The 17,661-nt window shown below is 33.5% G+C and overlaps 1 protein-coding gene across 3 annotated transcripts in view; it reads right to left on the reverse strand.

Moving 5' to 3' along the window:
• Positions 1-10,380, reverse strand: part of LOC119837716 (transcriptional activator protein Pur-beta) — a 25,442-nt gene extending 15,062 nt beyond the window's left edge. The window contains exons 1-2 of one of the 3 annotated variants that reach the window (XM_038363452.1): positions 10,101-10,380; positions 3,788-3,835 (exon numbers count right to left, since the gene is read on the reverse strand). In XM_038363452.1, coding sequence (XP_038219380.1) covers positions 3,788-3,835; positions 10,101-10,143 — 91 coding nt within the window. In that variant the 5' untranslated portion in view covers positions 10,144-10,380. The other 2 variants (XM_038363453.1, XM_038363454.1) reach the window with 2 other exon arrangements.
• Positions 10,381-17,661: the final 7,281 nt, after the last annotated feature.

Raw genomic sequence — 17,661 nt, forward strand, 5'->3', positions numbered from 1 at the left:
GACTCACCGTCTGCCAATATGTTTTTACTAACTAATATGTAGTAGAAAAGGAGACGTCATTATTCCCATAGACCCAGTAACCTCCGCTCCATAGCCCAGTTTTATTCCTTACCATTTTTGTAATAGTAGGACTATCTAGGATCATCCGCGGACTGCCTAGGGCTGTTATGGGCATTACATATTTTAGTGATTTATTTGCTCAAAAATTTTGTTACTTGTGGATTGTAATAAATAAGTATATTCATTCGAACAGAACGTTTAAGATTTAAAGACGCAGGCTCATGAACGGAGCCACATGGACAATAGAGTAGGTAGCCAGATGTTATATTGAAGGCCATATTGGTAGAGGGGATTTTCGAAGGGACATTGACACTCATTAAAATATGTATTTTTAGAATATAATTCATAAAAGAGACAAAAACAGGATGTTTTACTTGCTTAAGTACCTGAATGTGTGAATACGTGGCTGATGTGTGCACATTATATAACGTGACTCTTAGAATCGTGATATCTAAGAAACGGTAACACTTAGAGAAAAATCATTAGGACTGTTTTTGTAGAGAATTTTAAGATCTATAAATTTGGTCTGAAGTATTTTTTGTATAAAACTTAAGGTTTTTGAGAAAACCTCAAAATACCTAAAATTTTGACCTTTGACCCCGAATAACTTTTGATGCACTTATGGGAGAGATGGGGACTTTCGAATTTTTGTTTGTTATAGTGAAATAAAGGTCCTCACCAAAATTCAGCTCTGTCGGAATTTTTGTTATTTCATTACTGTTTTCAGGTCTAAATTGACCGGACTACTTATGTTAATTAAATTGGGACAATATAAACCTATCCATTGTCCGGTTAATGAGAACACGCAGTAAAATGTCAGGCAGTCTAGTCACTGCACAACACTAGAGATAGTCAACAGAGATAATTACTAAATTTGGTCTGAAACTTGTGCACCACGCATATCATACCAATGAATTAAGTTCGGAATCAGACAAAATATGATAAGCGAAAAATATTCTATTCTAGAAATAATACGCAATAAAATAAGTTTCTGGTTAATATTAATAATTAGAAGGTATAATTTTAAAGATATCGAAAAAGGTATATCTTAATCAAGCATTAGGCATTCTTAATAAAAAATTGGTTCGAATATTCGTATAAAATTGTGCTACTATAATAATAAATGTAATATAATCAATATAAAATCTATATATTCGGGTCAAAAGCAAGCGATGATATGATGACTTCATCCAAAATTGTTAAGACCGTATTATAGGGCCTTCTAAGTCACAACGGACAACCGGCCTCTTAAAACGAAATAAAAATCCGTGTTTTCTAATGGAAACTACAATTTTCATTAGGAAGCACGTTAAATAAAATCATCAAAGCCAACAAACTCAAAAATATCATCGAATGAAGAATCTCCTCTTTTTTTTCGTTCAACATGTGTTCCTTGAATGATTGTTTTGGATTTATCGAGTTGAATCTTATATATAAAATTCTCGTGTCACAATGTTCTATACTCCTCCGAAACGGCTTGACCGATTCCTCTGAAATTTGGTAAGCATAATGGGTAGGTCTGAGAATCGGCTAACATCTATTTTTCATACCACTAAACGATAAGAGTAAGGCAGAACAGCGTTTGCCGGGTGCAGCTAGTGTTTGTATAAATTTAATCACATTATTTACGTGTATATTGGAATTTCGATATTCTTTGATTTTTAAAGAGAAATACATAAACATGTCCCCGTATTTTTATGGATATGGAAATTTCAATGCATTTAACGCACTCGCAAAATACAAGCAAAATCATGAATCTTTATATCTATTTCTGTTTATGAAAGCCTATGCTAACCACTTCGTCCTGAAAGCCCTGATACAATAACTGTGTTTAAAAATAACCCACAACCTTTTAATAACACGAGACTCTACAAGTGTACACCATAAAAGGCATTTCGCAATAACGTCAAATTAAATTTAGACAAATTGTTACAAGGTCGAAAATTATTCTCGATTCGATAACTTCACTTTATGCTATATTTTGCAAATCAAATTAAAAAAAAAGGAATATTCGCTATTCTCCATACATAGCAAGATATCTATCTACATCACCACCTGTACACGAGCAGAACTTTCGAATCGCCATCAACATGACCGTCGTTACAAAGGTCAAAGGGTCCTAAATTCAGATGTGCACGACAAAGTACAAGTTATTCTCGAGGATAACATAAGCACGGCAAGTTAAACCACAACGTAATACCTTGTGGCTATACGACTTGGCCATTGCCACAAGGACAAACAAGTATGGACTGAAATCGAGGAGTTTTTATTGTTTTGATTTATACCTCGCGGGCTTGATGTTGTTAATAAATATCCTACAAGCGAACGGCGAAGGACCGAGACACGAGATGCTTAGAGGATGTAAGTCTGTTTATCCACAATCTGGCTTTCGCCCAAGGCTTCGCACACACGTTAAATTCGGAGTAGTTTAATAGATATTATTGTAAACATAAACCTTCCCCTTTAATCGATCGATCTAATAGAAAAGCCCCCATCAAAATCCGTTGTGTAGTTTTAAAGATGTACATACATACACAGGGACAGGCACGGGAAGCGACTTTGCCTTATACAATGTACTGATTAGTACCATATTTATACATGGCAGTGTAGATTATTTAATAATTACTTTTTACCTGTTAATAATTCTTTAAGTTATTGGCATGCTAAAACAGACACCGTACAAACATTGACTGATAAGGGTAAAACGCTGTTTTGACAACCCGAAAACGTGTTACGCTTGGGTAAACTTATTCTACCTTTTAGTCTTTTTCCTTAATGAAATATTAAACATCTCTATTTTAGCAGTTTACCTAACCAGGCACAACCGCAGGCCTTTTTATCCTATTCTGAGTAAACCTATATACCTATATATATATATATATATATATATATATATATATATATATATATATATATATATATATATATATATATATATATATATATATATATATAACGCTAATTAAGCGATAAATTGTCCACGACGGGTTGTGGTCACAGAAGAAGTAAAAGATCCATCATAGCGAAGTTCGTATGCTTCTAATGACATATTGAGGCATTCAAGAAAAGTCATGACATCTTCTGAACATTAATTGACATACCGTAGCCCGATGGACGAACTTCATATGAGCTCAACTCACCGACATACTAACATCAGATTTGGGACAAGACGCCACGTTACACGTAAGAGGAGCCGACGATAGCGTATATTGTCGTCAAGAGAGAACGCGGGGGACATATGTGCCCATAATGTATTAGGAAATTACACGACCTATTTCTTGACTATATTCGCCGGCAGGATATGAGATACAGCTCGGAGCGAATGTACATATTAAATAAAAATAACCGGTATTTCAGAATGCGAGATGATTAGATTCCGAGAAGGAGAATTTATATATATTTTACGCAAATTATATCCAGGAACATTCAATGACGGACGATTGATTTTTCCGAGACAATCTCGCGGGATTTCCTTGAAAATTTTAAGAGCTATTGTAATATAAAGAAGTATTCAACTGAATACTAAGGAATTTTATTGAAATACCAATGACTGACGAGCGACAAAAATTTCCAAATATTCCTGTAAATCCAATAACTAAATTGTGTTTAAAAACACAAAATGTCACTGGTACTAAGCTGCTTTAGAATTTTTAACTTTGGCCTTACATATAAAAAGAAGAATCGCTATCTTAAAATCAAAAATAGTTATTCAATAACGTTTTCTTACCGGAGTCAAAGTTATTCCCGCCTGCATCCATGCCTTGACCATGATATTCTGTAAAAACAAAATGTAATCAATAAAATATTATCCAATATATAAATAATTAAAATCAACTGTAAATGGTATTCAATTCAATAAAACAAATAATGTGATTGTGTAAATTTTTAATTAAGTATTATAGTTACATTTGGGGGTTCATTAGTTTCCAAATACATCGCACACCATACAACATCCACTCGTTAAAAGTATGCTAAAACGCGTACAAACAAAAAACAAATATAAATAAAAATATATAACATTTACACTTTGTAACTGAAATAGACAAACAAGATTTAGTAAACCACATTAATATAATAACATAACGTAGGTTAAAAGAGTAAAAATAAAACGAAATTAACATATATATAAACAGGAATATACATGAGAAATTCAAATTATATTCAAATTAAAAAAAAAAAAACATAAACGTTGTTGGATTTAAATATTTAATTATTGCATAAATTATATGGTGTTATTATTCAGACTTTCTTACGGAGAATTAATAACACTTCCTCATGTCGAATTGGAACTTAAAATATCTTTAAATGTCGTGTATAAAATGAAACTCGTTAAAATTTTCAAACGATACACTCGCAAATATTATGCAATTAACCAACCTTTCAAACTTAATTATGACCATTATTTATCATTAAAACAATTAGACCATTATGCCAAGGCTTTTACGTATCCTAAAGTATGTCAAAATTACCCACACCTCAAGTAAAATAAAAATAAACTGAGTTATTGTTGGTTTATCGATACGACCTAACTGACTTTACATAAAGCCTCATACTCTTCATCCAATAGCTACGCAAAGTCGAGTGCTATCGTTAGTTATGCAAAGATAAAGCCAGCTTCTGCCAAAACATAGATACGACGACCTCATAGCAATTTATCTCGACCTATTATTTTTTTTATGATAGTGTTACCAACGCTAAAATCTTTGATGGCATCGCGCTCACCTAGTTTACGAAAAATGTGTCTATTTTAAGACTTCCTATATTCTAGGTTCGCGTGAAGTCTGACGCTGTAAACTTTATTTTAGCAAAAATTTTACGACTATCGTTATATCAAATTGAATTGCTCGCACCTGCTGCTAAATCATACATATTTAAGCGGTTACGTTTTCAAAAATTCAATTTCGCCTGTTATATTTTATTACTACTGATAAATACCTAGTTAAAACTATAATATTGAATAAAGCATGTTATATAAAGCCTGAATTAACGTTTCAATAAAGGTCTGCCAAAGTAATTAAGCTAAAAGTTATACTTAATTCATAGAGGATCAATATAATATACAGCCTGACGTCACAATAGCATTGCTAAAATTTTAACATTAATTGGCGAATGGGCGTGGCTCTTTGTTATCTAGAGTAACGCAAGACCCAGCACCACTATCGCAATTTTTAATTGATGTTGCTCAATGGGTGTTATTTAAAAATTCAAATAGCCATTGATCCATGGTGGCCTAAAATAAACTTTAACACCTGCAAATCCAAATTATAATACTGCATCATACCCGAAATAAAAGCAAGTATACACGCGGCGGATATCTATTTAACATTCGCGTCATATAGATCTAATAAGTTGGGCCAAATGTTACTTAGCATCGTAATATAAGTGGTTCAAGGTTGGTCAATGGCTGCTCCGCACAGACGCGGCCCAGACGTACAAAAAAGTGAAACCCATAATTTTTTCTTGAGAAATCGCAAACTCCGTTCCGCAGCTAATAAGGGACCGATTTCATTCAACGCAACCGTGCGAGACTAAAACGGAAAACGTTTTATGGCTATAAAATTGTGTTGTGACGGCTCCGCTGTCCCATGTTTTAAATGTAAATGAACCAATTATATTCCATACTTACGTTAGACGTGTTTTTTAAGTATGTATTTGTAACTATATCTCGCCTTAATTTTTTTCTTTTATTACACCTTCATTGAAGTAAAAGCAGATCAATAATACAGTCGGGAAACAAACATTTTCCATTAAGAATTGGAAATTTACAAAATTCATTGGATTAGTGCACTTTTGTTACTTGGACGGTAATCCAACAAAAAAACATATGGAATCAAGTGTATAATATATTTAAAAAGGCTTGTTCTTAATAACCAATGAAAACGCTCTTTTAAAATGACGGACAAAAAATGACGCAACGTATACCTACCTAGATAATAATAGCGAAGTATAAACTGGCAAATTTGGCGATTTTCTTTCACAATAACTTACATAATTTAAAACCTTTATGTGCCGTGTTTCGGATGGCTTGCTAGTATCGCCTAATGATTGTGAAAGTGAATTCATTAGGTTCTTTTTTTGTACTGCGCGAAAAATAGTTTATTGGCTAAATATATAATAAACGAAGAGGCTAAAAATGGAAATGCTAATATTATTTCATTACAACCTGCTATTTTTCATTGCTGAATGCTATTTCTTTAAAACTGCTAAGTCCAAGTAAAATGTGATGTTATTAAAAGTATATTTGACACATTTTTTTTTTAGTTTAAGTTTGAGTAATTCTTTTTTTTATCAAATGTTTAAGAAGCAATCATGTACATTAAAAGGTTGCCATATTTAATTCTTCAAAAAAGATTTAATTTCTAGATACATATCCTGAAATAAAGTTTTTATCCATAATTGTTTGATTGGTTTTCGTTTTTTTATTCTGTACGTAACAATAAATTATTACCGGCTTCAAATTTTGTTTTTAGACATTTTCCTCATTTCTACATTATGCAAGCATAATAACGTGCCATAGTGAAGGGAGATATGTTACACACTATTACAATGTGATTTTGGAAAGACATTACTACATTTTTTAAATTTGGTCAACTTTGAAACATATTTTTAAATATTTCCCTATACTGTATTACTGGTCAATATAAATTTAATGTAAAAGAAAGTTGTGTAAGCTACACCTCTTACAACTGAATGGATTTAAGCGAAATTTTTCATTTGCAAGTCTTTTTCTCTGTTTGAATTGGGATGATAACTGATAAAAACAAAAGAAATCATACTGTTATCTTATTAGGAATTCAGTGTAGTATATATATTGTTGAATTAGTCCACAAATTTGATTGTTATCTTTTTCTTTATATTATTCAGAAGATGCGATGTGGGAAATCAACATTTAAAAACAATTGATCTCTTATAAATAGATCTATTATCCATAGAAAAAGTATGTACATCCATAACTCGCGAGATTTGAAACTGCTAAACAATAATGATCTATTACATTTGTTTTATGGTATACTATAATGTGAGTATATCACATCAATATATATTACTAGCTGCACCCGGCAAACGCTGTTCTGCCTTACTCTTATCATTTAGGGGTATGAAAAATAGATGTTGGCCGATTCTCATAGATACCGGATAAGCACAAAAAATTTCATCAAAATCGGTCAAGCCGTTTCGGAGGAGTATGGCAACGAAAACTGTGACACGAGAATTTTATATATTAGATAACAGTTATGAATTTAATAAAAAATTAATTTAAATAAACCGAGCCTAACGCATCATAACAAATGCCCATTTCACAGTTCTAATTAATAAATTATAATCTAACAAGTAATAAGGGATTGAAGGAATCAATCTCGTGGGATTGTAATTTAACGGTGTTTACAGTTTCATTGTGACATATACATCGCAGACAAGAAACATTTAAATTCTTCCATATTCCATTAAATAACAAAGCAACTGAAAATCACTAGTGTGAATTGAAGATAATTGGACATGTTCCATTGGTAACAATTCAAACACATTCAAAGAAAAGATATCAAAGAAACTTCAATCTGATTTTATTATACAATATGTTTTGCAAAGTCCGTCTGTCTGTGAATTTATTACGCTTCCTCTGTAACTTCATAACCAATTTAGATAACTACCACAGGATACAACTATATATACATAGTTATTTAATTGTACAACCATGTGAAATCAGGAAATTCAGGAATTGTCAGGTCCTAGAAGAAATGAAATTTTTAGTCTTTCAAAAAAAATTAATCTTCATTACAATCAAATAATTTATTTAACAAATTTCAGTTAGCAGGTAAAAGGGAAAACTCATATACAAATACTGAGAAATACACCTGCCATAGTATAATGCAGCAACTATCACCTACAGTTCAATCAAACTTGATGTTGAATGCATGAAAGTGTTAATGAAGAGATTAATAGTAAATTTTAAGTTGGAGAAAACTAAGCCTACTGCTAAAACATTCTGAATATAATTCATTAGAGAGCCCATAAACTATTCTTATTTGAATTCAATATGACCTTTCGTCACCATTAACCAGTTTCCCATTGAACACATTTCTAATAAAAGTATTCTGCAATATGTCAATCATCAACATAACTTAGGACGTACAACAAATTCTTGTAAACAAATAACAGAGGACATGACATGCGTTTTAAAGTCAATGCCGGATGTAAACAGTCACAAAAAATAATTTCATTTAAAAATTTCTGATAAGGATCATGGATTATCTTAATATGAAAATGCTGCTGATGTCAAAATAATACTATTATTGCATATGTACAAAGATTTAGTACGTTTGGAAGTGATCATGATGGAGAGATTGAAATATTAATGTAAATTATACTATACAAAAAAAGTGTCATCTTCTTTTCACTTGTGCTATTTTTCTGACGTTCCTGAGTTTTAACATGTAATATATAAAGGTTTTTTTTTTATTTTGGCACTCAGGATGCATAGATAGTTTTTGTGAATGAACATACAGTCCTTTCAGTGGGCATATTTCTATACCTATGCTTTGAGAACACATACATAAACCTTTATCAACATTTTTACTGTTTGGGTGTTGTATATGATGTTTACATTTATTGTTATGTTTCTTGAAAACTAATATTTAAGGACCTGGCCAATAATTCCTACAAATATCAGAAATGTCAATTTGAATTTGCATTGTAAGCCAACAGGCCAAAACTGCTGAACAACTGCTGGACAATGAGATTTATGCAGGTAAAACCTTGGAAATATATTTTTCATTGCTTATGGAGCCAAAGCCACTGGTGGAAAGCTAGTTTGAATATGAATATAAGACGAATAAGCAAAGGTTCAGTTATTATAAAATCGAATAACCAAAAAACATAATCATAATAAAATTGATCATTTGAATGGATGATAAGTGTTTATAAAATATACCCAGGTATCATAGAGGCATAACATATTGTAGTTTTTGCTAGTTGAGCTAGTAATCTCTCACTTTTGTTTTCTTGAATATTAACATAATGGAAAATAATGAGTGTAACTAATGAAAGAATTACAGGTGTTTTGTTATATCCAAATTTCAATTCAGATTTCATTATCTTGTATCTAAACAAATTAAGCCTTAAGATTAAGTGCATATTGGAAGCAAAAGCTGTGTGATGTTTGGGAGTTTTGATACTTTCTGTTTTATCATATAACAAAGTAAATACTTACACAATTGATGATACTTGGACACTGTTCAGCCACTTACATACCATAAGTCAGAAATGTAGCATCTACTTTCCAGTATCACATTATAGTACATTCAAGCACTACAACAATGTGAAATAGACAATTACTGGTCCTCCAGATTATGCACAGCTGGCCCCCTTAGTAACAGCTGATTCCTCAGTTCACACACCATTGATCAAACAACTTAGCACCAGTAAATGCAGAAGATCACTTTCACTGTTGCACAATACAGCACTGATGTATAACAGTCCCAATCACTTCACTATACACTGGGTTTGAGAACAAAGGAAACACACAAAGACTATCTTAGCTATGCAAATTTGAATAAGCACTGTATTACCTAGGAATCAGGACAAAGAGGTACGAGCGGGGTCAGTGGGTGACAATAGAAGGTCCGCGGGGAGGGCGGCACTGACCTGCCATGATGCCGGCAACAGCGGGCGATGCCGCCGCGGAGCGATGCAGCGCTGGCGGCCGCGGTCCTGCTGCCACCCTCGCCGACACCAGACACGGCCCGCCCGCCGAGAGGTCGCAGACAAAAAAATCGATAGGTCGTCAACCTCCGCCGGCGCTAACGGACAGCCGGGCGGGCCGCCGTACCGTCGCCCGCCGCCGGGCCGCTATCCCGCACCAGAAACCCGTTGTGGCCTCAACGCCCGACTTATTACTGATACCAATTCGCCATTTTGAAACAGGAACAATGAAATATTTACTTTTCAATGTTTCGACAGGCGAAAATGTCGTACGCGAACAACGAGTTACACGGCGCGAAATTTCACGTATCTTGGACGCTATGCCACTGTAAATAAATACGTACTCTGACTAGAAATTCCTTCGTCACCGCTGCCGATATCCGACATCTCAATCCACACCGAATTCTACAGGCAATCCACCGATCTTTCGGAACTTCTCGGACAAGTCAAATTGTCTATGGTTTCACAGCCATCAAACTTAACTACTTTATGGTTCTACTTTTTAGAAATTAAAACGAAAGTTTTTATCTATATTACTCAAATAACACTATTTACACCTTAAAATACATAAAATACTCTATGAAGCAACGTTTATAATATGTTTTATGATAAAAGGATGAGCTAAATGTAATTGTAACTAAATTTATTAAAATGACATCTTGTCAAGTGACAGGAGTAATTATCAACACACTACAGATAAATTATCGATTAAAGATTTGCCAAACTGAAAATCTATATTGTATTTTTTGTCTGTAGGTGTAAATTAATTAAATTTAGCTAGAAACATTATGATGTGTTTGTAATATATAATTTATAACAACAAAGTTTTTGCAACTTCATTCATATCTTTAGCGCTATTAACGTACAGATTATATTTGTTGCTACGGGATGTGCATAAAAGCTAGGGTTCATTAATGAACGCATAATAGTAAAATAAATGTGAAAAACATATACAGAAACAATTTATAAAGTTATAAGTAATGCCGAATATTTTTCTTTCGGTCATTTTACCTACTTTAAATGTTAATTGTCGATAAATGTAGTAAGACTACTCACTATTTGATATTATATTATAGTTTAACCTAGGTATGAATATTCATTGCAATAATACCCACATTATATTTAACGTATTTTACATACTTTGTTTCAGGTTTCGTTTCTTACAATAAGCCATTTAAAAAGCGCTTAAAACTAGTGACAAAATTTATATTTATAAGATTGACTATTACGATTTTTTAATCCATGGGTTAAACTAAGCCGACCAATAAAAACATTGTAAAGTATTACAAATTAAAACATGGGCAATTGGAACACATTTCTGAAATGTGTATTGTGTAGTTCAATAGCAATAGTGCAATATCTATATAAAAATATAGAAAAAATTTAGATGCATAAACGGTACACAGATGGCACTACTTTGTGACTTTGTTGACTGGGTCGTCCCCGCAACGTCAACATTATAAGGATTCCACAGACTTTTTATATTTATTAGTTTTTATTTTAAAACTATGTACAACGCACATATAGGAAAAAAATTACTGTATTTTGATCCTAAAGCCCATTTTGTATACAATTTTATTTCTGGTTCGTGATCGAAGAAAGACGAAGATTCAGAAGATGGCGTTATAGACGGCGCAACTTAGTTCGGTCTTTGTTTAGTCAGTTTCTTTAGATCGTAATTTTGTTTCAAAGTTCATTAATATATAGCTAGTAATATTGTTGTTATAAGCAGATATAGTAAAAAACTTCAAATTATTTTACTTAATGTATATACTTTGATGATACTTGGTTTTTTTATCATATATATTCATCTGCTTTTTGATTTTCATATGAATATCTAATTTAATAATGACGAATAATAAATATGTAAGTAAACTACTAGTAAAAGTATATTTCTTAGTAGGAACAGCGTACTATTTTCATCGGTTATCACTATAAATATTTTAATATCATCGCAGATCGCTTCGCAGAGAAACTAATTAATCACTGAAAATTTAAAAAAAATACGCACACCAGATGAGAAATTTATTTCAAATTAAAACCAGATGAGAATTTTATTTCAAATTAAAAAACAACTTCTATAATGTCAGAGTCCAAAATATTGGCGCCAATTTAAATGTGTGGAAAAATAAGTTTCAGAGACGGAGCCGGCAACTGCCAAGTTGCTGCCAGACTGCAGACACAAAATAACAATTTTATGGTGCCAGGTGCGTTTCTAGTGGGTTGGAACCGGTTAGAGCTTAACCAGAATCTATTAGGTATATAAAGTGAATGCACGTGACATGGATATGGGAATCAAATAAGATTATGAAAAAAACCTACAGCTACAAGCATTTTAGTGTACACATAGTTATTCAAAAAATTGTTTGGGTTTAAATTATCAATGTGTGATCTATATAATATATACTACTTTATCCCACACTGCAAAAAACTCATGGCAAATTCAACTTTTGTCTTCATTATTTTATAAGTAGTTGCTCATCCTTCTCAGAAACGGGATAATAGTTATAGCCTTGGCCTAAAAGTGTGGCACTCGGAAATTACGCTGTTTTCTAATACAGGTAAAATAATTTTCACCGGAACGAGAGTAATTTTTGAGTTTAATCCAATGAACACGCAAAAACCAAACCTTCAGTTTCAATTAAATTTTTAGTATTGGATTTTGTCTTAAATATTATTTATCTTAGTATTTGCACATATAATATACAGTAGTCATATGTTATTTTTTGTGTCTAACCAAATATGGTTTTCATTTTGGAAGCCATAGAAAACGCCTTAAAATTCAGTCCAGTTAGATTATTGATTAATCAGGGGAGACACGCAGAAAATTTTTCAATAAAGAAGAGGATAATAACTCGTTTTTAGAACATAATTCACCTATACATGGTTGGAATTGTTACTTTTCCTAGATTTTCGTTACATCTAACATTTAAAACATTCAGCAGACGAGTGGACGCAGGGTGGAATAAAACATCACTATAATATTACAAATGACTATAATTTTGTCACAATTTTCCATACAATGTTAATAACTTTTTACCTTATTCCTATTTTATAATACATTACTTAAATAATATTAATGTTGTATTAATTTATTTAAAATTCTTCCAGTTAAATTTCTAATTACATTCCACGGAGTCGGTTTCAGATGAGACGATCAAACAAAACCTATAGGACCATACAAAGTTTTAAAAATGAAATTTGAAAACTCGAGTACTTTATTATAATACACTAAAATGTAATTCGATTAGATCTTAAATATATACTAAAATATTTCTTGCTTAGTACGCTACGAGAAGTATCGTTAAAAACTGTACAAACATTATCGATCGTTACTGCTAGCGTAAGTATATATAAACGGACACACAGACCGAACTCTGACGAGAACATGCGACATAGCTCAACAGTGACAACAGTTTATGTTCTATAATTAATTAATAATAGATATAAAGATAAATTGTACTTTAAACGCGCTGAGACGCGACGCGCGGCTTAGCGGCGCCGGAGTGTAATTGACTAACGAGGTCCGCGCGCGCAAACAAACATACCAACGAGAAATAAGCACCGTTATTCGAAATGCGAGTCGTTTGAGTACTATGCAGCTTGAGGAGGCTTAGCTGGCTTAAACAAACGTTTAACACTACCAAATTATCAAATAATATCTATCAACTCTTAAATTCCATAAGTGAAACTGTCAATTATCGCTATTGTACATTTATCTAACAAACCAGCCAAGAGGATAAATTGAACGAGTCAACGGTAAACAACAAGCGAGTAGGAGTTAATAAATTACAATTAATAATTAATTATTAAGAAAAAATTGAGCTAGATTCGATCTCCTTGTTGTTCACTACGCGCTATCATCGCTTCAATACGCGGGTAACTTTAAAATATATTCACAGACAGTCGAGTGTCGTCTACCCTCTGCGGTGTCGTGTGGAGAGATGCGAATTACATATCACCGAAACGTCAAACAAAGATTCTCTTCTTTATTGCTCTATACATAGACTAAAGAGTAATTTATTGCTTAGGAGTTGATGCGTCGGTGTTTGCAATACTGATTTCTTCATGTATGGAAAACGACGGATGAGGCTGACGGGCGATAAGCGATTATTCACAACCAATTGGCGATACGCCCTTGCGCCTGCGCCACACTCGCAGAGCACCCTGACCCTACTCGTGTGACCAAGCCTTAACAACAAAAGTTAACTAGATCGCGTCCCTGCACGCCGTTCGCTATGCTCAGGAAGTTTGTTGGCAAAAATATACATTAAATAAATACACAAATATTTCAGTTAAAACTCCCGGCATGGTAAACTGAAGCACACCCGACAAATATTGTAAGAAAACTTATAACAGTGAAAAGTATGTCAGAAATACGAGCATAGTCACCGCGTGCAAAGACTCAGCCATAATTCGGGTTCAGTACGCCATACACTGAAACCGCGTTTAGCGTGATGAAGGGTGATTCGAAATGAATGCGACTTACTGTCCCGAATGAATGACCGCGACAGCAATGCGTGAGTCGTGCAACTATATCATTGTCTCACAGTCTTATCACCGACAGAGCCTAACCGAAGCGATGTATCGACGTTGCCCTAAGACTAACGACAGTAAAAACAGAACTGCATAACAATTGTACTAGTTAGAGATAAATTTTTTAAAATTTGATAATATTGCCACGAGTTAGAGTTGAAATTTTACAAAAATATACATACTGTACAAATAGTTGAGCGACTCAATGCATACACTGGTCAACCCTAACAAAGGTGCAAACCGTTGCGCAGATCCATTCCAGAGCGAGAATTAAGTACACAATACGGAAGGGGATCTGCGCAACGATTTTTTAATACTTAGAGAGATAAAATGCAAATTGCCGCACGCGCACGCCTGTACGGGCGCGTATTGCGTGCGCGCGCGTCGAGTTGCGTACACTAAAACTAACTCGTTGATAGAGACTTATACTAGCATTTAGACGTAACTCCCAGACTGTCGCACGCATCCAATCGGATGTCGCACGACTTGTCGCCGAACGGTTTAGACAAGCGGTCCTCTGATACGTTGTCGCACACCACCGAGATGGGACACTAGTCTCGCCCGCATTGCACTGTTACAATAAAATTTGTAGATATTCGAGACGGGAACACAATACGATCACAACTTATTCGAGAATAGGCCAAGGCGCTTGGTGTCGGTTATTTATGATTATCGTTATGAAATGCATTAATTAATTCCACCACAATAAAACATATAAAATATACAGAAAAATTTGATAATAATGTTACACAATTAGAACGTTTTCACTGAATTCGTAAAATGATATGTCCGGTGGAATTACAAAAACTATCAGTATTGGTTCAGTAAAAGCAAAAACTCTTACAATATTTAAAAATATTTATTTTAATATTATTCATATATCTTCAACGAACCTTCAATTCCAAAGAATAAGATAACAACCGACACCTCAAGCGTTTACTAGAAACGTAAGTACTCAAAAACAATGTTATAATACAAAAGCAAAATATAGACGTATGAATATAATTAAATAAAAATATAAAAAAAGCATAATAAAGCACTCATTATTTACAAGCACAATACATAAACACAGAGGCGTTCACACAAACAACATTTGTGTGAGAACACCCTTACAATTAATACCATACCGAACTTTTCCGACACACCCAAATTAATAAGACAAAAGTCATAAACCATTATTAATGTAACTTTTGGCAGTTAATAGATAAATATCACAAGCTATTTTATGATTTCACGGGCGTCGGAAGTAAGCTAACAATTACTTAGAACAAATAAAAAAAAACAAATAATCGCTCAATACAAGCGCGCGAGGCGAAATCTAAAATATAAATTTTAATATAAATAAAGAATAATAAATCTTAAGCAATCTTAAATACCCTGTTGATTTAAATTTTTAAAATTATATTTTTGACCGATGCTTGAATAAATAAAATAAAAAAAATGCGTTTTCAAATAGTGCACCGCGGCGTAGGTACAAGAAGAAAAACCATCCTTTACCATTTCTTAACACACACGCAATGGTAGCCTAACTAGAATGTTTTCATACAATTCCAAAGAACAACAGATACAATATTTTATATTATGCATTGACAAAACACAGATAAAATACGAACAGTGAGGGCACACACCATATTCTATACAAGACAATATCACAAGTGAAAATATGCAAAATTCTTACATTACACGTCTCTCTAGCATCACTCTCTCACTAAACCTACAATTACGTCATTATACCTCTCTGTTCTTATTACAATTGCGTTTTTTTTTTTAATATATATTAATAGTTACATAAGTTTGAAATACAGACGGCCATGGAACATGACAAAATCGTAACGGCCTATTTGAATTTGGAATTATATAACAAGAATAATAGTTGTCTCTATTGTCTCAGTGACAAGACTCAATTTAGCGTGCACATTACTTTCCAAGACCGTCCAAACACGAAACACAGCGATGCACTATTCACAGCACGCAATTGAGCACACGACGGCTTGCAACCGTCCCCGCGACGTCCCACCACTACAATATATAAATTCTTTCGTGTAAACCTATCTTTAAACGTATATGTCTTTATTACGTATGTTCTCGTTTCCACCTAACCTTACTTTTTTTGTGCAAAGAAAAACTTTAAAAAGAATTTTAAACGTTTCTTTTTTCGTTCGTTTTGTACAAGAGATTTCGATCCGCGACCGGATTTGAACACCATATACCCCATTCGGCGGATGATTTCACACTGTGACACCCATTATTTGTAATCACGCAACATAAAAAATCGTAATAGGAAATAAAAACTTTAACAACGTACTAAAGACACAAAATTATGAGACTACTGTGAAGCGCGAGGCTACTTGAGTAACACCTCGTTATGGGTCATCGACAGAGGAAATGGCAAATGTGAAAACAACCAATACAATTGTGTATTGGTCACATACTATTGCAACATACTGTAGACACAAAGTCCAATTGGCTAATATGACTGATGTTGAATATCAAATTGTCATTACTTCTTAAAATTTCGTTGTTGTCAATGAAGTATGGCTTGTAATAGAGAGAGCCAATAAGAGAGCAGATCAAGCACTCCTCGAGTCAAATTGGCCAATGGGCGGTTTTCATTTCTACAATGTGAAATAATAAATTCTATTGGCTATTTTAACATTGCTTGTTTCATCAGTCGATAGTAAAATCGACCCAAAAATGGCAAACTCGTAAACAACGAAACGATTAAACCCTCCAGCACCCTAAATATTATGCATTAACTTCAACATAAACCTATAGAGCATAACCAGTCGTACAACATATAGCCTTACAATTAAAAAAGATGGCGCACGATTAATAAAAAATATAGATTTTATAATATCATGTAAAAATTATGCTAGTCACTAGCGATCCGAAGCTATTTATTGCCTTTGTGATTAAAGAATTGTCGTCAAACGAAGCGTCGTCGGTAGTCCCAAAAGATTGTACTTAAAACTGTTATTCGAAATTGCGAGAAGACGAAACACAACAAACAACAGGCAAACAACAAAATGGTCGTTTGAAAAGTCTTACTGCCAACCGTATATTATTCAAAGTGTGAGTGAGTCTTCTTCAATCACAGAGGCAACGATTGGGTAACATTAAAATGCACGCTGGCACTAGCACTGCCGCCCGCGCGCACCGCAATTGAGCAACCGCGCCGGTGCAACGTTCAAAAATAAGTACATCATTAAATCACTGTATAAAAATGCTTAACTTGATTTGTAAATACCAACTCCACGTAACTAAATCTAAAATAAAACGTTCCTTATTACATTTCGTAGGCCGCTCTCGTGACTTAGATAAAAAAATTCCGCGCTCGCGTTTCGCGCGGGGCCGAGGGATGGGGGGGGG

The sequence above is a fragment of the Zerene cesonia genome, chromosome 28 (genome assembly GCF_012273895.1).
Source record: "Zerene cesonia ecotype Mississippi chromosome 28, Zerene_cesonia_1.1, whole genome shotgun sequence".
Taxonomy (NCBI): Eukaryota; Metazoa; Arthropoda; class Insecta; order Lepidoptera; family Pieridae; genus Zerene; species Zerene cesonia.